Here is a 22,543-nt window from a genome sequence, read left to right on the forward strand (position 1 = left end):
CGGTGGCTTGATTTGGCAACGTCTGTCTCTAAACAGATCTTGGATTGCACTGACTCTGCTGTTGAAGCTAATGACGGCCATTCTGCGGGCAGGCTGGCGTGAGTTTATGGAACTGGGGATGTTCTGTTTTCTGCTTGTGATGTCCTCCGGTGTGAGTCTCTGCAAGCAGTGAACACTCGGCTGTTAGCCTACCTCACTTTGTCAGCCAGGTTCTATTGAAGTGTTTCGTTCGTGTTGAAGGAATGTCGCTGCAGAGATGCTACTGAGAGCTGGGCGAGCTTCAGCAATGAACATTAACGGTGCCGATAGCATGCTGAGATATGTCAGGCATCGACAGTAAAGCTGACAGTGTTTTCTCAGCCTCCGCATTCTTCCTTTATGCTCTCTGTGCTACTTGCTGTGGTGCTCTTATTTATTTGTTTATTTAGTGTTCCATTTAGTGATTGGTTCCCATCTGGATAAGGATACGCTCCACACCTTGCAATCTGTAAACTATAGGCTCTCTCACAGTTCACACACTAAACAGGCAGGGGAGAGGTGTTTTAAGTTAAAATGCTTTTGATTTGAGTCAGATATTAAAAGGCCTGTGCGTGCAGGGATGTTTATTTTTCAATGCTGGGTGTGTGAGTGTTTGTAGTGTGCATGAGTGTTTGTAGGGGCTTTGGGGTGGGGTGATCACTGGGAGTGGTGGGATTTGATGGAACAGTGGAGGATTAAAGGGAGGGGAGGAAGAAAAAAGGAAAGGTGTAGGTCTGAAAGGCCAGAGGAAGCAATGAGCTTACGGCACACTTCAGCTCCAAGATGTTAATGTTCTTTTTTTAGGGTCATAATTACACTGATGAATCCCAATTTTAAACTACAGTTTGTTTGTCTTGTATACAGGAAGTTGCTGCTAGATATTTAGTCTGCAGATTTAATCTGCTAATAAAGTAATGACTGTTATTTTTCACACGAATAAGCTTTTTAAATGAATTTATTGTCAGATTTAAATAATAAAAAGGTTTGTTATTCATATATTATTATTGTTAAATATTTACAGAGGCAAGGTGGCCTCTTATTTATTTATTTATTTATTTATTGCCATAGAGGCTTCACCTCAAAGTTTCACTGAACTTGAGGCTTCCTTCTCGTTTCACAGCCCCACCTTGTGGAATATAGAAGAAGGACAGCTTAAAAAACAGTATATGATGTGATTTTATATCTAAATGTAAAAAAAACCCGGGAGGTCCAACTGCTTTAAGGACATGCTGCATTTACACCTGTTATCAAAAAGTATAGGGATGATATATATATTTCATTTTCTTAAACAACTTCTAGTCCTTCTGCTGTTTCCCAGAATTTAAATGCTTTGAAAAGAAATCCTTCAACTGCTCTGAATATGGAAATCTGAACATCTAAACTTCATGTAGTGAGGAGGAGTCAGATGTAGTTACAATTTAGGAGGAAAAAGAGACAAAATTGAATGCGGCTCATGCATAATGAAACAATTCCTCGACATCTGTGATGCTTTCTGCTGTCGGTACTGCTGTCTGAGCTCTGCAGTACACAAACAAGTGTTTGTCACCAGACAAACGTTCCCTGGGTATCAGCGCGGAGAAAAAACACAAGCCATTTGTCTAGTGTCTAGACCTACAATAAAAAACCATGCTAGATCATTAGGTTGGGTTTGTGCATTTGGCTAAAATTCCACACCATTTTGCATCTCATTCATTCTGGCCAATATTTTTCCTTTATTTATACAACATTTCCATCCCGGAGGAGGATGCTGCTCGTAAATGTCTCATACTTGAAATAGGAATGCTGAAGTGATTTTTATTTTCCCTGGCCTCCTAGGAATGGCTTAATTCCTTGTAAGGAAATAAATGACACAAATAAAGAATCATCGGCGCCTCTTTATGGGAGATCATATAAATATTACTCTGGTTTTGATGGCTGTTTTTATGTGGCACCTGCTGTTCACTTAATCTGCTCAGAAGGAAGGATATAATACGACTATGATAGATACTCACCTCTCTTCGCTGACATTAAAATACTACTCCCCCTTCTCCTGCATCACAATCTTTTATCAGCTTCTACCTCAGAACTTAATCCTCTCTGACAAGATTGTCCTTCAAGCATTGCCAAAACTTCTCGGATCAGCCAGAAGTACATGACTCATTTACAGATCTGCCTTTTGTAAACACGGTTCAGCTCACGGGTGATAACAGGTCTTAAGACACGGCGTCCCTTTTAGTGCCATGTGAGTTACAACACCAGCGCCGACTCCATGAAGAAGAGCAGCGAGTGTTGTGTTAGCAATTGTAATTTGTCCTCTGTAAGGAATTCTTAAAGGGAACTTTTTCAGCGGTGATATAAGAGTTCATTCCTGAGCTTTTACTTTCCTAAACAATGCATAATAGGTGCGGTATCACTTTGCAATAGCTTCCACCTGGTCTGAAGTAATGTGTTTCTACAGCGCGCCATTTGCATTTGTTGGGCGAAAAGCATCAGTCTGAGTGTTCATTTGATCCTGAAACGGTGCAAACTGAGGGCAACATTTTTATTTTTACAGTGATGAGAAAAAACTATATTTTTCCCCTGATTTCCTATTTGTTTGCATATTTGTCACATTTGCATGCCTCAGATCATTAATATTAGACAAAGATAAATTGAGCAAATGCAAAATCTGGTTTTTAAGTGATTATTTCATTTATTTGGGAAGAAAAAAACTATCCAAACCTACTTAGTGATAAAGTAATTGCCCTGTAAAACTAATAGCAGGTTATGCCCTTTGGCACCTTTGGCAACAAGAACTAAAAATGCAATTTGTGATGACTGGCAATAAGTCTTTCACATCACTGTGGAGGAATTTTGGCCTACTCTTCTTTACAGGATGTCTTTAATTCAGCCAGATTGGAGGGCTTTCAGGTATGACGGGTCTGTTTGAGGTCGTTCCAAAGCCTCACAATTGGATTTTAAGTCTGGACTTTGAGTAGGCAACTTCAAAACAAACTCCTTGTTGTTTTGAGACTTGAGAAGACAATCTCTTTCAAGGTTTTCTGGCAAAGAGCAGAAAGGATGGTTCCGTCAATTAAGTCGTCTCAGCCAAGAAGCAGAAAAGCAGCCCCAGACTGTGTTTGTCTGTTGATATAATGTTCATTTATGAAATGCTGTTAGTTTTATACCCGATGTAACGAGACAGAAAACTTCCAAAAACTTCAACTTTTGACTTGTCAGAATATTTTTCCAAAAGTCTTTGGGATTATCAGATGTTTTTTAGTAAATGTGAGACGAACCTTTGTTCTTTTTTGGCTTAAAACATTTGTGTCCATGTTTTTTTTTATTTTATTGTTGAATCATCAACACTGGTCATAACTGAGACGAGTGAGGTCTGCAGTTCTTTAAATGAAGCTCTGGGTTCTTTTGTGACCTCCTGGATGAGTTGTGGATAATGGGTCTCAATGTGGTTTCAAAACCTTGGAAATTAGAACTTTGCTTCTCATCTGTTCTTTAGTTTCTTTAGAACGCAGCATTCTGAAATCTTTTAGCCTACTTCCCTTTGCCACACAGGTTATACTCTAACTGATTTCTTGATTCAACAGGTCTGGCAGTAATCAGGCCTGGGTGTGGCTAGTAAAACTGAGCTGAGCTTTCCAAAAACTTTAGTTAATCACAGTTAATGTATGATTTAACAAGAGGAGGCAAATACTTTTCTACACAAGACGGGGTATTAATAAATAAAATCATCAACTGCATTTTGTGTGTATTCATGTTATCGCTGTCTAATATTAACATTTGTTTGTTGCAAATTTGCCACACAAATTTCATCCATTCATTCATTCTAACGGTTTGTTCAAATCACGGTTGCGGTGCAGGGTGGAGCCCATCTCAGCATGTTACCTGTGACAATATTTCCTTGCAAAAGGTTCCTTAAAAAAAATGACGAATTATCCTTCAAATGAAATCATATTAAAACACTCTGTGTGACCACACCACAGATGAAACTGAGAAGGAATAATTCAGTTAGAACAGATGAAGAGTCAGGAAATCTATGGTGACGTTTAAGAGAAGTAAGAAGAGGGTTTAAGCTCCTTGCATAGTAATTTTCATTCGCTATGAGCGTGGAAAGCACTAATGTGTATTTAATTCTTATATATTTCATGTATTAAGGCAAGAAAGGGGAGCAGAAAGACACCAAGTTAGCAATTCTCTTGAATTTATCAGTTCTACTCATCATCCCATCATCATAAAATATGTGAGCGAAGTGAGAGTGGATGGATAAAATAAAAACCTATAAGGCTGGACAAAATGACGACAACCTTACCAATGTTAACCACAGTCTGAACAGACAAATTCTTGATGGGAGTATATTTCCTGAAAAGCCTCGAGTCAAATGCTGACTCCCAAAATTGGCGCCGTATGTCTACAGGTAGCCGCGTATTTCTGTAGCTGCAGTGACACAACAATCTGGATCGATGTGGTAGACTGAACATTTGCAAAACAGACCAATTTCACTTCAAGTATCATCTGCTGTAATATATCAAAATATGACACCAGTGCCTAAAGCAAACAATAAAAGATGTGATTCAGAGCACCAGTTATGTTCGAACACGCTTTTTTTTTTGGGAGCTAGCTGAAAACCTACCACTTGTCAATATTAAGTCCACTTTTTCCAGGGGATTACTGTTTGTTTATTTAATACTTTTTTTTTTTTTCAAGGAAAGCTATCTACAAACCCCATAAATCAACACAGGCTTGCAGAGAAGAGGATTTTTCTCATCATCCTATGATGGGAAAAAATAAATCTTAATTTAATGCCAGTCTAACAGCATTACAAAGCATTACAAAATACATTTAAACCCAGTGCTTTGGATCCACATGCTCAAGTTTCATTATTCATTATATGTGAAGATAAATGAAGAACTGGAGCTCAATTTTTTTTTTTACTGCAAAGCAGAATTCATGACTATATTTGGGAGACATCCCCAAGATAACACATGGAAACTAGGATGAGATGCCTAATGAAAAGTCTAGCTAGAGCTCCAGTGTGACTACAAAAGATAAGAGGACAGACTCAGCAGTGGAAACCACGTTAGCACATTTATGTTTCACCTATGTTTTAGTATGCTCTAAATTTCTTCTTGAATGTCTGTGGCTTGCCAACTCTAGTAGAAAACTGTGGTCTTATATTTCTTCAGCCTTAAAAAGTGCTTGTGATCCATTTGATCAGCTGGAAAATAAATGTGGTCCAAATCTGTGCAGGACCAGCAAGTTTTCTATGAAGAACAGATGCAGGGCTAAAACAAACTATTCACAAGGTATGCATTTAAGGAAATATTTTATTTCTGCAAAAACAGACAACAGGAAATAAGATTTTCTGTCTTTCTTTAGAATTGCCTTGAAAAAACTGTTCTAACCTTGTCGTAATTATGCTAGTAATAAATTTATGCTTCACATTGTTTCATTAGTTCCTCCATTTTTTCATGTATCAGTTTGATGGTGTTATGGTAAGTTTAAACCTTGGCATAGATACCAATCGCCAAGAAGTTCTGGGAGAAAAACCCAGTAGCTGAGTGTTAGTGGAAAACCCTGATAAGTACAGTCCCAATTTTAAGCTCCATTTAAGTCGAGACCATGTCCCAATCTCTCTATTCTGACCTAACAAGCTGAATCACAACCTGACTAACTGCTTTGTTCGTATAACTAACTTTAAAACGCATTGCGGTTATAACTTAGTCATTACATAGTTTGACCTCACTACTGACAAAAGCCAGGTGAAAAAACTATTCAAGTGTGTCTCCATTTAAATCACCTTTGGTGGCTTTCTTCTGATTTTAGAACTGGGGGTATGCATGTTGTGCAATTCATTTTCCTCTCTGATGCTTATCTCACCTCCTTCCCCACTACTTTAAAGTACTTTGAGAAAATGTTAAGAAGATTTCTATTGTTTGCGGCCCAATCTTTCAGGTGAAAACCAAATGGTTTATGTGTGAAGTTTAATGTTTGGGAATTCAATGAGGCGAAGATCCTTTGTGCTGACGACGACCCTGCTTTTAACGACATGTTCACAAAGTCAACAATCTTTCAAACAAACACCATCACAATAAAGATGCGTGCCCTTGGTTGTTACCAGTATTTAGATTTTTAAAAGAAAAGCATGAAGATGAATCACATTTGATGAGAATTAAAGAGAATCTGCAGCGCACGTCAAGGCCTCAAGTAAAACTCCAAAAAGTTAGTAGTGCTTGACTTGTTACACTAGCCCAGCATCTAAGCTCGGAGTGTTTAGCTTTGACTTTCACCACACAACTGCAATCATTTACGGGAGACGCTGCAGAAAAATGCTTTCCTGCCGAGTCACCACAGAAAGGCAGATAAGGCTAAGAATTTGCGAGCAGTGGCAGTTATGTTTCTAGTTTGGATGTATACGATTAGGCTGGGCTGTTATGATAGGTACATGCATCAAATATTCATGACCTTGTGCCTGATGAATACTGTATATAAACAAGATTTAGTCTGATTCCTGCTCAGTGCAGTCAGCACAGCATTCATCAACCTGCAGGCCAGATCCAGCACATGAATACAAAACAGGCTGTTCTCATTCCACATATTCAATTATGTCCAAGGGTAAAATTTGTTCACTCTTTAGAGAGTTATTCATTATTGTACTGTTGCTTACAGGTACTACTTATCACTAGAGACAATGTCTAAGTATTACATATACTATACTGATACCCCTCTTGCTAGTGCAGAAAACCCAGTTTCAGAGGGAACAATAGCGGTCAGTCCAAAATGGTTTATTTTGTAAAGGGGGCAGCTGGAGATGAGAAAACATGGTGCGCTACTAAATGATGATATATTCAAATGTACATGACATTCAAAGGGTATTACAGTTGTCACTCAAATTTTCCACACATGAATTCTTTCATTCAAAACCTTTTTTCCAAATGTAAATGGATAAAATAAAAAAAAAATCTTCAACATAAAAATATGAATCAACACGATAAACCCCTGGGATGCTGGAAAAGGAGAAAAGTAACAGTTACATGCAGAATGTAGACGGGTGAGTTCATGTTTTTTCTAATTTTGGAAAAAAGTAAAAACCAGACGCTGAATGACTAACACATCGTAGAAATCTAGACGAAACATTGTGGTGAACTGCCCTTTTGTCCCCAAACCATTAACTCACATTAGCGGAAACTGCACTGTTTCAGTCTTTTATTTGCTATAATATAGGTCAATAGGAAATATAAGAAACTGCTATTAATGACAACTCGAGTGGTCTTGGCTAGCCATTACAAACAGCACATATGTGTTGAGATGCCTCATGAAAATGACAGCCCAAAATAAATTACATTTGCCAAAACTTAACGCACAGACTGGTCAGGATGAGGGGGGCAAGAGGAAGGCTGGACTTGATGTAAGAGAAAAAAAAAAGAAAAGAAAAAACAACAAACGACTGGATGACGAGTCAAATACGATGTGAATGAAGCTCCTCTGGATGTGTGGTGTCCAGAGGTACGGCTGTAGAGTGAGTATAAAGGTCCCAAAGTAGAAACTGCAGTCTTAACATGTGCCATACTTTAAAATGTAGAGGAAAACACCCTTACACTCATCAATATGATGAGCAGAGAAGTCCCAAACCAAAGCTTTGAAGTCTTTATTTTTGCTATCGGGGAGAGGAAGAAAAAAAAAAATACTCGAGAACAAAAATTAAACACAAAAACAGGAGAGGGCGGGAAGAAACGACTCCAGATATTACGCTGAACGCAGAGAAGATGAACTGCACGAGTTGGGTGAGACACTCCGGCACAGGGGGTTATTTCCTGGAGCTAGACTTCTAATATCCAAAAGTACTGGTCTGGAGGACCCACGTTGGTCATGGGGTGTCCATGGAGATGCCTGCAGCAAAATGCTTCTACAGCAGCATCTCAGCAGGCTTTCCAAGAGTGACGCTATGTGCTTCCAGCTGCCTGGCTCTCTCCTCCCTCTGAATTACCTGCAGGAGCAGAGTCGCAACATGTCAGCAAAGGTATTTTAGTTGAATCACTGAAAAACAAACAAGAGCTGCTGCAGTAAAAACTAGAAAATCAAAATAAGAAATACAAATCACTGACTTGTAGCAGGAGTAGAGGCTGAAGCGGAGGCAGAGGCATTGTCCTCCTCGTCGCTGTCATCCTCGTTGGACTGCGGTACCTCGGCATCGGGGATGGTTGTTGCCGGGGTCTCGGACTCCTGTTCCACCCTGCTCTTCAGGGCCAGGATACGGTGATGTAACGCTGCAGCCAGCTGACCTACGTCTTTAGAGCTACCCTAAATATGCAAAAGTGTAAACAAAATTCAGCCACATGGACATGACACATGCACATTGCATTGGTACACTGTAACGCTCCATTTGCAGGATTTTCCAAATTATCAGTAGGATGACTTCATCTTGTTGAGAACGCAGCAGCCAGAGTCCTTACAGATTTCAACATATTACCCAGCTACTGAAGTCACTTCACTGGCTCCCAGTTCAACACAGAATTACCTGTACAAGTACTTCTACAAACTTATAAAGCTCTCAGTAGTTTGCCCTCCCAGTTCATCTCTGACTTTCTCAGTATCTATAACCTAATTAGATCTTTTAACTATTCTCAGAATTAGATCCAAGTGTGCTGAGGGTGCTTCAGTTACTGTGGAAACTGAACCTTGGAACAAGCTGCCTGCTGACTTGAGGTCATTTACAACTGTTTACACTTTACAAAACAAGCTTAAAGCCTCTTTTTTTAAACTTTCTTGTAAAGTTAGTTTTTTTATTGCTTTGACTTAAGTAAGCCTACATTTGTTTTTATGTTTTTCATGTTTGGGTTATGCACACTGAGTTTACATTTAATGAAATGTGTTATATGAATTATAAAATTGCCACTTCGATACGCAGATGTTTCAGATTAAATGCTTTCCAAAACCCACAGAACGGCTGGAATGTTAAACATCTGGGGGAGGAAGTAATGCATTTTATTAAGAACAGTTTTTAACTACCTCAAAATAATATGTTTGAAAGCAGTATTCTTGTACCAACTGTAGGCATTGAATGTTTTAATATCACAGGACAATACTGAGCTGATCAAATTAATAACATGGAAATGTATTCACCCTTTACTAAAGAGGAAAAATACACAAAAACAGAATGAGACCGATGATAAAGACGCATTAACAGTGGAAAGGACAGCGTGAAACCGAGGCAGAATATGTTTCACCACTTCAATGCTTGTTAAAAAAAAAGAAATTACAATTTTCTGTGTTTTTCTTACTTTTGATGTATACACAGGGAGGGGAAAAACACTTAAAAGCTAACACCCTTTGGAAAAATGAAATGTTCAAATGTTAAACGTTTAGTAACACATACCGATATTAGGAAGACCTTGACACCCTGGTCCTCCGTGTCCATGGCAGTGATTCGTACACTCTTCTCGCTGGCCTTGTCCACTTGCATCTGGGGCCAAAGTTTAGTGTTGAGGATCAACCGGAGGCTGCCCTGGGTCCTCATTACTGCAACACACGACAGCAGTGACATACAGATGCAAATATGCACGTGTTTACCATTTCAGCCCACTGACTGTAAAATCTCTTCACTAAACAGGCACAACTAGTATTTGCAGTAAATACACAGCTATAGTCCTAGAAACTGCTCTGTTCTGTCACTGAGAATGTGATTTGTACCAGGATTTCACAGTCTAGTCAAATATTAACCAGGATACAGTGAAAGGAAACTTCTGAAACTGTTGAATATTCATTAAAAACAAAACTTCAGAATGCTTGTCCACTTAGATTTTGATTTGTCTGAATGAAACCACCATATATAAACATTACCACAATACTACTGCGGTGGCCAGTCAACAGAGCCATGTAGTAGGAACAGACTCCCTCTTGTGTTCATTGTTAGGTTTTGTCATAACACGTGTAATCAAAACAAAAGGTATGTTTTGGTTTACTGAGATAATAGTCGCCCCTACCTGTCCCGGTAGAATAACAGTAAAAACAATCAGATGCTTTCGTCCGCTAAAGCTATTTGGGTGACTGAATTGTAAAAACAAACGTGCACATTCATAACAGAAAGGGTTTTTTTTTTTTTCCCTCTCTCCAGCAGCTTTTTGAAGGTGCTTTTACCTAGACGGGACTGTAGCGTGCCGTCGTCTGTCGATGCCATGTCATTGAGCCTCAGCAAACCCCGACCTCTCTCTATCCACGACTGAGCAGTCTTCTCAAAAACATACAACTTGCACTGCATCTGAAGTAAAAGAGGAGGGGGAAAAAAGAAGATTATAAAACATTCTCACCATGTTATTCGCTGCACGTCTTCAAGTGAAATACCCCGCCTTGTCTTTCACCTGTAAAACATTGCTTTCTGATTCCTCTCCAGTTTTCACATCGACTTTCTCTAAGATGCACTTCTTGGCTGTGGCTTTGGTGTATGCTGCTGCAGACTCCTCCAAAGACTCTGACACGTTGTTCACTGGTGAAATAAAACACAAACATATAACTGATCCTTTAGCAACACAGAAACAGTGCTACTGCAGGGTAATCAAGGAGCTTGTCTTCCATCCCCGAACAGAGAAGCTTGATAATGTTCTCTGCATCATTTCCAGAGCAGAGGCACTTGAGCTCTGCGCCCACATTTATGATTGCCTGGGCACTGAGTAGCTATGAAATGGTAAATTATTTTTCAAAGTCACCGAACAAAGTAAAATATTCTCTCACTCAGTATTCCCCTTTTGTATGTTAAGACACGAACCCTGGACACTTTAAAACCTTGCTTCTATGACATAAATCAAGCTTTTTTCTTTTTAGGTGGACTTTAAGTTTAAGACAATATAAAACGAATATACAGTCATAAGCCCACAGGTCTTGTTTTTGTCTTGAGTGGAGTAAAGTTTTGTGCTTACACCTACTAGTAATCAATCCAAATAGCAACCATTTTTGTAAATAATAGGAGGGGTGGGTTTTTTACCTTTCTCTGGGGTGGCTTCCTGCGATGAGGGCTCTGAAGCAGGGGCAGCTGACACGTCTTTATTTTCCTCATTTGAAGAGTCACCCTTTGGTGGACTCTGAAAACACAACAGAGTTAATCATTGCAGCTCGTTCAATTGTAGTCATTAGGAATTCTGCAGTATTGCAGGAGGTAAACAGACTATTGAATTCACCCTATTAACTCACCAGAACTCGTTCAGACATATTCTGCCCGAAAACAAATTTTGCTCCACTGTCTGCACTGTTTGTGGCATTTTTTGAACTGAAAAGGCAGAAATGCAAGTGTGCATCAACGCGTTGATCAAAGTTAATACTGAATTTTGCAGAAATACTATTTTAAAAAAATGTAGAAGTAGAACACATTTTTAATTACCTTGTGGTAGAGATGTACTGCAAGAAATAATTTGTGCCCTCTGATTGAGAGTCCAGTGGCACGCCGTCCTTTGAATTGTCTTCTTTATTGTTTTCCTCCAACTAGAGAGAGAGAGAGAGAGAGAGCGAGAGCAAGAGCGAGAGAGAGAGACACACAGGAAGGAAATCTTACGACAGAAAGTAGATTCAGAAATCTCTACAGACAATCCTTAACCAACCCAATATGATGTAATCCAAGCATCATGTTGGTCCAAGCAATAAGTAAGCACTTGTTTCATGTCCACTTTAAAGTTTCACAATAAATATTTCCACTTACTCTTAAAAAAAAAAAGTGCCATCTTGTGTGAAGAATGTGATGTCATTAGGTGGGTTGGTTATTAGCATATAACTTGTGACAGCTAAAAAGCAGCCTAAGGCTCACTTTTATGGTGCCCCTGACTGCAGCAATGAGTTTTATGTTAAAAACAAAAACTAGAATATCTTGTCCACTCTGTCTCATAGGCAGAAAGTGGTTTCTTCACTGTTGGCTAGCTGCACTGAAACGGGAATTACCAAAACTAGCCATAATGCTCAGGTTTGTAGATGACTTTGTAAAATAGGTCTGTGTGAGGGAGAGCCTGTTTGAGTCAGATGTTCACTGAACCAACTAGCTGGAGTCAAGCACCTTCCCCACTATTTGATTTGATCTCATGAGGTCGGTGTACAGACCGAGCGACCAATCAGCCGACAGAGTGCATACCCAGAAAATAGGATCAGTAGGTTTAACCCCCAGTTATTTCGAAGTTAAATCTTTCTTTTCACAAGCACAGTGAAACTACAAGATAACTGGTTACTACATGCATTACAAACATAACGTTTCTTATCAAAGCAAGATTAGGAATCCTGATAACCATCAGCATCTTCGCAGGTGGGACTCTTCACGTCTCACTCCCCTTCACTTATTTTAATTTACTTCATATTAGAAGTGAGTAAAAGTTATCAGTGAGATAATGTGCTTACCTAAACAATTTTCCACAGCAGTTTCCCAACAGAATTTCAAAACCAAAACAAACAAAGAAGGGTTCCAAGAACTACGGCATCTCTTCCTTGGAAGCTCCTGTGTGCCCCCCCCTTGGGTCATCGCCCACATTAATCTATTCCCCTCTGAACATCCTGATGATGGTAGGCTTCTTGATTGCACTTTGGTAAGAAACTTAGTTGCATTTGCACTGTGTCACCAGTTAGACTAACATTACCATATGTTAGCTATTAGCAGCAACCAACCAACAACGTCACATTATGTACTAAACAGGATGGTGCTACACATGCTATAGAAAACTTTATTTTTTAAATCCAATTTCACCAAACACACACACTATTGCTTGACACAAAAATTCTTGCTTCGAATTCACCTGCTCACAGCCAGCAGAAGGAAAACTCACCTTTGCTCTGTCTTTGATATTCTGACCAAACACAAATGATATTGCTACATTTGACTCTTTCTTCTCTTTTCTTTCTCCATCCTTGTTACCACTCGAGCCATCTTCCTCATTTTCATGTTTCTGAAACAGGAAGAAACAGAGCAGCAGGGTCAACTAATATAACTAGTGTTCACTGAGCCTTTATCAGATTTGAAGGATCTTTTACCAACAAGAACTTCCCCTGCATGCAGCAAGTTTCATTAATATCTTCCACAAACCACACTGACTGCAACTTGCACCGTAACTGTGTTTGCAGTTGACTGTGCATTGCATAAAAACAAACGGGACCCAGTCTCACTTAGAAAAAAGTGACATTGCACTTTTAGCAGTCTGGGTCATTGTCAAGTATGTAGCCAAAATACTAGAAAAGTGGCATACAGCAGCAAGACGTGCCTAATTTTCCTAATGCAAATCCATTTACCTAGTAAGCCTATTAGTGGCACAGCAATATAGTTAATATTTCTGGATGAAACTCATTGCAGATCATTTAGTTACTAGTTAATTCATGCAATGTAGTGTGAAGTTCCCATCATAAAGAATCAAGAATAAGAATCAGCAAGCTGCCCGAGTCTCTGGTCTCACTGCAAATCCAGCTGCATAGCTTTAGACAGTGGCTAGTAATAACACTCTGAAGAGCTAGTGAAGGGCCAGCTGCAGACAACAACAGTGGATTTAGGGTCTATGCACAGGATAAAAACGTACAATTTCCTTTATTCATCCTTACAAAGAATCAACGGTTGTAATATCCAGTATTGTGGGAAACTGAATACAACTATGCTAACCCTGCTGAAGCACATATATGTGCGGCCAAATGACTCCAAGGCGGTCTCGTTCATTTTCATGCTGTTTGAAGAAATGTGTCCAAGCAACATCTGTGCTTCATTATTTCTTCAATTATCAGAATTTCTAACATACTTGTGACTTAAGAAATAATGAAGCCAAAATGTTTGCTTTACTTGTACAAATGATACGCATGTGAATGAGTCATCACTTTGAAGTCATTTGGACTTTATTGGGTGCTGAAACCGAAGCCTAATCATAATTAATTTATTAAAAACAGTCACAGCACAAATTTTTATTTGGCCTAAACAAATGACTGAAACTGGCTGGACTGCTGTTCTGAACACTACGAGGAGCAAACTCACGCAACCTGTGTGGTTTCTCTTTGTTAGTCAAATTATGTTTGCCTTTTTCAGCTGTGGCTGAAAGATTCATTAAAGAAACAAACAAACAAAAACCCTGTAACGATGGAGACCTGAGGTAATGACAGAAAAGCAAGTGTTGCAATGTAGTAACATGTTTGTAGTAACAGTTTACACATGTATGTTTTAATAAATAGGTTTATATTATTTAATCAAATGTAAACAAAAAACATTTTTAAAAAAACAAACATGAATTTTCTATGCTGGAGCTTTTCATTCTATGACTTGTGTCTATTAACACAGTAAAAAGACAAATATGTCAACAGGACAAATAAAACACACAAGCAAAAACTGTAATACAAAAACTCAACAAACAAAAACTGCAGGAAATGCAGTCATGTTTGATTTCTGTCTCCTAATTATAAATTGTTTAGGTTTCGCTTCTTCTCACCGGTGTCTTAGTCAGCGTGGCTGAGTGCTCTGTGTTGTTCAGGAAGAGGGACTGGGTCACAGGTGCACCATCTGAGGACTTTTTCACACCATTGGTTCCACAACTGGAATCTACAGACAGAAAAAAAAGGGAAATTATTCCAACTTTTCACCTATCCTGATAGCATTTGAAGCGACACACCTCATGAGCAAAACAGCTTGCACAGTGAGAACAACGACTGCAATTATATCTTAAATTACATGTGATTAACTAATGAGTGTAAGACTCTGAGCTTTACTCACTGGACTCTAAATGTGATTTAGAGGGCGGTGCCTGGAGAACTGCAGGGCGGAGGACACTGCGTTGCTGCTCCTTGGGTTTCTGACTAGGGACACCTGCAACCGAGGCAGTTTTTCTCATGCTTTGTACACACAGTTATATCTTTTATATGTACATGTTGATGTGTGGGCTGCTCAGAAAGAATTTTTTGGATTCACTAAAAATAATCTGCAAATATTCAAAGCTTTGCCTGGGAGTAGAGTACAAGTAAGGGGTAGGTCAATATGACATTAGTAGTCATTTGGGATCCCTTCATTTGAGAGGGGGGGGGGGGGCATATTTGCACAATCTGATGTTATTCCAGACCATAACCTGCATTCAAATGCTTGACTTTTTGTGACAGCTTTCAAACATAGTTGTAACTTGTATAATCATATCAATTGTTCATGAGGACTGTACCAATGTCAGTGCTGATAATTAAGATTAAATGTCCTCATCAGATAAAGCCTGAATAATAAATGATAATGCATAATGAACAGGATCGGTCTGAGTAAACATCTGCCAAGGATGAAAGTTCCCTCCACCCTGTGCATGAACTGAGTGTCTGGATCAACAATGAGTTTACATCTAGATGGGTTTTTTTGAGCCTCATGATGATATCTGATGATATCTGCCAGTTTTTCTTATTTCAGTAACAAATCTAAAGTAATTGTGAAGATATGATGCAATTTTGCTCCATCTAAAACAGTAGAAACCTTTTCCAAATATTTTGTATGTGTGGACCAAGTAACACCTAATGCAAAAACATTTCATGCAAATCCAGCAATAGCTTTTGTATTATACTGCAAATAAACAGAAAAACTGAACCAACTACAAAAGCTACTTGCCAGATTTTTGTGGTCAGGTATATAACAAAACCATAGTATAAATAGTAAAAATAACACAAAAACATGTTAAACATCTACCTGAACTTGGTGCCTGTCCATGTATGAGAGTCGGTGGTTTTAAACGGAACCCCACGGGCTTCTCCTCTGGTGTAACAAACCATAAAAAGAAGCCCAAGTTAAAAAAAAAACATATTCAGGTATTGCACAACAACCTAATGTGAGCATGCTCTTCTGTCTTTGCAAATTTTGTAACCACAGAGCCAGTTACCACAGCAACCCTTGTACGGCCTTAAGAGTTGTGTTGGAATCTCAGTAATATGGCGGGCTCTAGGGCCTTTGATCTATTTCTACCGCCGTCTCTTCATCTCAGTGGCTTTATTGGGATACCATCAAGTAATCAGCACTAGAACAGAAACCCAAAAGCACATGCGAAAAGCCACATCCTGTTTGTCCTCAGCGTTTAGGAGACCCTTCCAGTGTGCATAAATGTGTGAAGCTTAGATTACACAGATGCTAAAGAAAAACATTTTCAATCTAATTATAAGAAGTATTTGCATAATTAAATATAAATGAATGTGAATATCTTTCAACATTTTTACTAACCAGCAACTCTCAGGACATGCATGCAAACAATGAAGAAAAAAACCACACAAGCAATAAAAGCACTATAAACATTTTAAATGCAACTAAAATAACCAAACTTCCAGCACATAGTGTAGTTCTGCGTCCCTATTAACAACATTTTTTGAGTCTGTTCATCATTATTTTTACTTTCAAATACACACATTATGTAACATGCTTCAGGCAGTTATTATCTACAGCCTGTTTGTTTGCTCAAGTGGAAGTCCTCTCCGTAAATCTGTTGACTAGTGATTTAAACCTCTACGTCACTTTTCAATTGAGCTCAAGCCATTAAAGCAAAAAAGAAAAAAAAAGAAGAAGATTGGGTCACTTTTATCTTTGACAAGAGATGGGATTAAAAAAAAAATCCATAAAAATCATACTTCCTTATTCTCCCTTAAAGTGCTTCTGCAATAATAATTTCATATCTCTATTAACTAGTCAGTATTTTTCATAATGATATTTTCCCCCATTTTGACTCGTCTTACCAGTGTAATAGGACCTTGATGAAAGTGATTCAACAAATTAAAGTATGAACGGCTACTCGGCAAATGACTGATTAAGCTGAGCTTCACAAATTAAACAAAATCATTTAACATCTAAAGTGATACAACAAATTTACTGGTCAGACATCCTATAAATATTATGCTTTGGCAGGAAAACCAGACACAGACGAGTGCTGCTGAGTTCAAAGCAAAGTTACCACAAGATAATTATTTACAAGCTTTGTGTTAGAGATATGCTACTGATAAACAATGTTGTTAATCCAGCTTCACCCTAACTTCCTCTCCTTACAGTTACTGTTTAATTTCTTATTTAACAAATATGCATATGTTTTTGTTCCCATTAGCCTAATTTATGCCAACTAACATAACTACTTTTTTGGCCTTGTAGACTTCCTGTGCAAATGAACAACAGATATATAAACTGCAAATGACTAAATTTATTGTTTGGGGTGGGGGGATTTACATGGCTTTTTAACTTAACAAAAGGGCATAAACAACATAAAAAAATGACAAATTTTAGTTTGACACAAACACACCTCTAACCCTGGCAAGGAGCTTGCACAAGCAAGGTCATGAAGCGGAAACCTTTAAAGTTTAAAGCCCAACTTACCCTAACCTACCAGCTGCAGCTTGTTTAGAATTTCAGGTTATATTTTATACATTTGCAAAGAAAGAAATACTTCAATTACAAAGAAGGATCTAATGTGGGAACAGCTATTATATCCAAGTCATACTGTATTCATAGAAAGACACCATAGACACCTAAGACGGCGCTAAATAAACTAGCTTTTAATACCCAATAAGCTAGTCCTCTGTAGCAGTGGCACTTGGAAAATTGCTGTCAGCTATCACCACATGACACTAGGAAATCATAATAACAAACCCTATGTATTTACTAATGTTAACCTTAACTCTGCCTTTTTTAAATTCAAGCATCACACATTTGTTTTCCAGTTGAATCTGGCAGTTCAGAGCATGGAGGCAGGATCACAAGCGACTCAAGGCCATATTGTTCTTATAACTTAAAAGAAAAACAAATTTTCTGTATTACTGAAGGTTTTGAGAGGGCGGCAAATTACAAAATATAGAAAAAGACTTCTCCCTGCTTGGTATACTGAACGGTCTTTGTGCAACACATGACACAAACTGACAGATCTTTGGAGCAGTGAGAGCCAAATGAGAAATGAGCAAGGAGAAGTGAAATCTCAAACCAGACTAAATACAAAGACTTAAATTTAAGCCAAACAAAAACAAGATGCAGAAATATTTTGAATAATTCAAAAAGTTGTAAAGTAAATACCAATACTACATTTATAAAAATTTGCTTTCAGTTTATGTTTATGCAGTAAAGACTCTGAAAGGACAGCAGTCAAAACTGAATGGACAAAATCAGAGTAAAATAGCTAAATAAGAGTCAACTAGAACTAAGAGTCAACTTGGTGAGAGTTAAGAGTTTGTGACACTTTTAGAATTACCAAAATGATCTGTGACTTAAAATCTTTAAGTGAGCAAAAGCTACTATTTACCAGTTTTAGTGAGCGTCTTGTGCCAACTGCCTTAAATTGTTGAAGCGTTTGATTTTTAATACTGAGATTTTTTTTTTTTTTTTAACCACAGGGGCCCTTTAAGCTGTGAAAGGAAAACTAATAGTGGTCTAGATTGCTCACCTGGCTCGGAGTCAGAGTTCCCAGTCGGAGACTGGCAGAAACTTGAGGGCATGAATACATTGTTCTTGGGAACTGCAAAGTAACAGACAGGCACTGCACTCAGCATACAAATCAATGTGTACACCACAGGCAAGAAGCAACATAAAGTAAACGCTCTGCTTTGCTTAGTCATCACGTGCCCTTACCAGAATGTGGGGGTGGGAATGATGAGGTCCTTTCCCTTTTCACAGGGGGAGTATAGCTTCCCTCATCTTTATCTGAATCTGAATGAAGTGAAATGATAATGACTGTATGTCAGTTTAAACAGAAAGATAACATGGACAAACAAAGTGGCCAATTTGGATATTTCATTTACCTTCTCCATCCTCTGCACTTGAGCCCTCAGCAGATCTCTGCAAGGAAGTGCAAAATGTTTGGGGGGGGGGGTTTATTTATACCAAAGGAGCACCATTACTCATAAATCCTAGGTAGCTTTCTTAAATGCATGAAAATTTGACTTAATTAAATTAGAAACAAACTAGCAAGAAAGATGTGCGCTGATTTTGCAGGAAATGCTGCTAACAGTGACAAATTTGAATCCAACAACTTTTCTAGGATGTGTGCTTTTCAGAAACTCAGCTTGACTAAATGTTGGCATAAATAACATCTGCAAACTCAAAAAGGCAATTTTAGCCCTTATAGATAAAGAAAAGCAAAACAAAACAGAAACTTACCTTCTGTGGTTTATCTTTATGGAAAACAAACACAGGGGGCGCTATGGCAGGCTTGTCTGTTAAGAAAAGATGTAGGCTAGTCATCTAAACACTAACTTAAGGTGTGCAGCAGTAAGTGTATTTGGACATCTTCTATTTTATAGACTGTACAGCTGATTAAAAATAAAAAGTCTAACTTTTCAAAAATTGCTGTGGTCAAGATTCCAGTGAGTTAAACAACTGTTCACAACTAATTTAAATGTAAGAAACTTAAAAAGATGACCTGCAAAAATGCAGCTTAACAACAATCTGATTTCTATCTGTGTCAACCAGCCAGGCGAAATCATGCCATCAAACCGAGTACACTAAACTTAACCATACAATCCTATTAGAAGTTCCTGGAACAATTAAATCACATTAAGTTTACCTAAAGTGAACAATCCACAATAAACTAAATAACGTGATCAAATGTGAGATATGCAAATACACGTATTGCAGAATGGGCAAACTAGACAGAGACTGTGTAATTTTAAATAAATAAATAACTAAATGAGAAATTATGACGCTTTCCACCGGTATTTTCTTGCCTCCATAATCTATGATCATAACATAACAAGAATAACTAAAGCCAGGCTAGGCGATAACATGATGTCAGCTCAAGCCACTTAACGACTGTGTTCACACTGTACCCTGGTGTAAGATGTGTAATCCTATAACGTTAGCAGACAAAGGTTTTCCTCTGTCTGGGTCAGGCCTGCACACTGAACAGGTGTAGCATCGCTGTAGCTGCGCAAAACATGCATGCATGCGATATCAGCCAAAAGCCGGCAGCACATAGCCACGATTGTTTCCTGAAGCGACAATCACCGCTTTGACACACGCTCCGCATGGTTTAAGCTGATCATTTTTGTGTGAAACTAAAGAAAATGTTGTGTGACCTACATTTTACCCCCACCTTTGTATCTGCTGTCTGTCTCACAATCAGCTAACTTGTCCAATGAATATAAGATTTCCGGCATGAAACACTTCTATTCACATCTGAAATACAAGTAGCCCCAATGCGTCCCTTGCTTATGTTAACCAGTTAGCATATATACCCATCTGACCCTTTTCAGTAAATAGTCGGCGCCACTGGTTGTTCCTTAAAGCCCAGGGAGGTTTAGCTCGATGGCTAGTTAGCCTGCTAATGCGCTCCAACCAGCATGAGTCATGTCGCCTGACAAACAATGTCACTACAGTCCTCACTTCATTCTCCCATATTAGAAGCCAAACAAGATGACAATCTGATTTTGATGGAATAAGAAAACGCGCAAACAAGCAGAGGCTAAACCGAAGCATTGTCTGACTGGCTGACATTTTCCTCTACGCGCCTAAATGAACGTCAAGCAAACCTAAAACGTAAAGCTAACAACATGAAATAAACACGGACACTGTTTCCAATCACTGCTGTTCTTACATATTAGCTTCGTTACACGCTGTGCTTTTCAAATGTGGCTTAGCCAAGTTTGGCGTTTATAATCACCTTAGATCGTTTAGCTCACCACAAATGGCAACAAATACACACACACCGACTATAAATAGCCGGGTGCTAGCGTTAGAAGGTAAACCGGCTAACTGACAGGCAGAACTGGAGGGCGTTCCAAGACATTCCAGGTATTACCCCAAGCCCAGCGTTAGCATTGTTAGCCTGTTTGCTAACGCTGTAACCTTATAAACGCCGCGACGTTATTAATCCACCTGAAGTCGCCATTTACGTGTGCCACAGTTGCTTGATTTCAGCTATCAAATATGCAAACCACGAACAGACACGCTTTACATGGCCACAGTAGCTGTATTGTTTTTCTCATTCTGCCACTTACTCACCTTCGTTTGCCAAGTCCGCCATTTTACTTCGACGCTCACACACCCACAACCCACCGCGCAGATAACACCAGTCAAGGCAGCAATGTGCTCAGAGACACCCGTTTGCTAATGCAGCCAGCGACCCCTGCCCTCGCCAAGACTCTTTTTGTAATCCAAAACTCTAGTATATGTCCATGCTTATCGATATGTTTATGTGCTTATTTATAATTCAGCTGGCCCAAAGGAAGAACGTGAAGTTTGCCTGGGTCGCCTAACCCACTATTACAGCTTTCCCAGGCCCCTGTGTACCAACACAGACTTTAAAGGTATTATTAACTACGATAAAGCTGCACAAACACCAGATGATGACATGAATGGCTCAGGTTTCTTAACCTAGAAAACAGTGGTTTGGCGGAAAAACAAAAATACAGCCTTCGAGCACGTCTCAAAGGCATCGCCACAGCCAGTGTTAAGTGGTGATTTAATCAGATTCCCGGTAAAGGTAAACAACCAATGCGTCGTTCATATTTCCTGTTTCTAAATGATGTGTGTCCCGTAATCACTGTGCTTACATTTATACACATGGTTTATGCAAGGTCACCTCATAGTAAAAAGCCCTGTTAGTTTGAATCTATTACCCCCTTTTTTTTCTCCTGGGGTTTACGCATTGGTGTTGTTTGTAAAGGCCACATTTACAGTGCCAAACATGACAACACCACTGACTTTACTGCAGTGCCAATTGGCTTTGATAGACACACACATGCACGCAAAAACTGTATTCTTTAAGATAGCATAAGTATAAGATCAGACTCTGTTATTAGTCCTACAGCAATGAAATTTCAAGTGCTAGAGCAGTACAGAGATAACGCCATAAACGTCACGCCTAAGTAAAAGAAAATCGTGAGTAGTAAAGAATAACTCAAATGAGCAATACCAAGATGACAAACAAATAGATCAATAACATTTAAACAATCTCTGTGCTGATGTAGCACTTGGAATTTACCAGGCCTGTAACCAAAACACTGTGTGATCATGACTCACATTATTTACATGAAGTGTATTATTATAGGAGTGATTAGGTCATGATTAAATCCTTTCCTAAGGATGAATTTGAATTCTGCCCATTTTCTCTGTTTTTGTTTTCTAGACGTGTGGACTTTTTCAGCTGTCAGGAGATTTTCACAGCTATGTGTTTTGCACAGAAATGTGCAATAACGTTGAATGTCCTTTTCCAGTGTCCTGTCAGTGCAGTTCCACTTTGCTTCCACTAGAGGGCGAACTGTTACTGCAACTGAGCAAATCTGTTACAGGTAAGCAGTGTTTGCATTTTTTAGTGATGGCTTCGGGACAAGCTTTGAAACTACAGGCAACTTTACAACACCAACTACAAAATTCTACAACACCAACTACAAAAGCAGTTCATATTGTTTTCTAAAAAACAATAAATAAATATATAAAATATATATTTTCTCCTATGGATGAGTTAAACACAAACCATAAACTGCACAAGTGCATGAAGTACCAACTCTGCAGTGACAGTATAAATAAAATTATTGACTCGTGGGGGTTTGCTGTTTGCATTTTGTACTTTTTGCAAATTCTTTGTACAAAGCAATTTTGGCGTGCATATAGTAAGCAAGCATTCACGCAGATATC

At 38.7% G+C, this 22,543-nt stretch overlaps 1 protein-coding gene across 3 annotated transcripts; it reads right to left on the reverse strand.

Moving 5' to 3' along the window:
• Positions 1-6,993: 6,993 nt before the first annotated feature.
• ranbp3b (RAN binding protein 3b) lies at positions 6,994-20,940 on the reverse strand. Of its 3 annotated transcripts, XM_085377257.1 has the most exons (17): positions 20,909-20,940; positions 19,067-19,122; positions 18,709-18,745; positions 18,539-18,616; positions 18,354-18,425; positions 15,638-15,703; positions 14,696-14,788; positions 14,415-14,524; positions 12,783-12,902; positions 11,363-11,463; positions 11,176-11,251; positions 10,970-11,066; positions 10,350-10,474; positions 10,129-10,249; positions 9,368-9,510; positions 8,097-8,292; positions 6,994-7,978 (listed from the first exon to the last, which is right to left on the reverse strand). In XM_085377257.1, the coding sequence occupies exons 1-17, from the start codon at positions 20,928-20,930 to the stop codon at positions 7,935-7,937; spliced, it is 1,557 nt and encodes a 518-aa protein (XP_085233383.1). In that variant the 5' UTR covers positions 20,931-20,940; the 3' UTR covers positions 6,994-7,934. The 3 variants fall into 3 exon arrangements, with proteins under 3 accessions (XP_085233383.1, XP_085233384.1, XP_085233382.1); XM_085377258.1 differs by lacking the exon at positions 14,696-14,788; XM_085377256.1 differs by lacking the exon at positions 20,909-20,940 and having other exon boundaries at positions 19,067-19,150.
• Between the last annotated feature and the right edge of the window lie 1,603 nt (positions 20,941-22,543).

The sequence above is a fragment of the Diplotaxodon limnothrissa genome, linkage group LG18 (genome assembly GCF_057381915.1).
Source record: "Diplotaxodon limnothrissa isolate DT_005_m linkage group LG18, D_limnothrissa_male_GT1.1, whole genome shotgun sequence".
Taxonomy (NCBI): Eukaryota; Metazoa; Chordata; class Actinopteri; order Cichliformes; family Cichlidae; genus Diplotaxodon; species Diplotaxodon limnothrissa.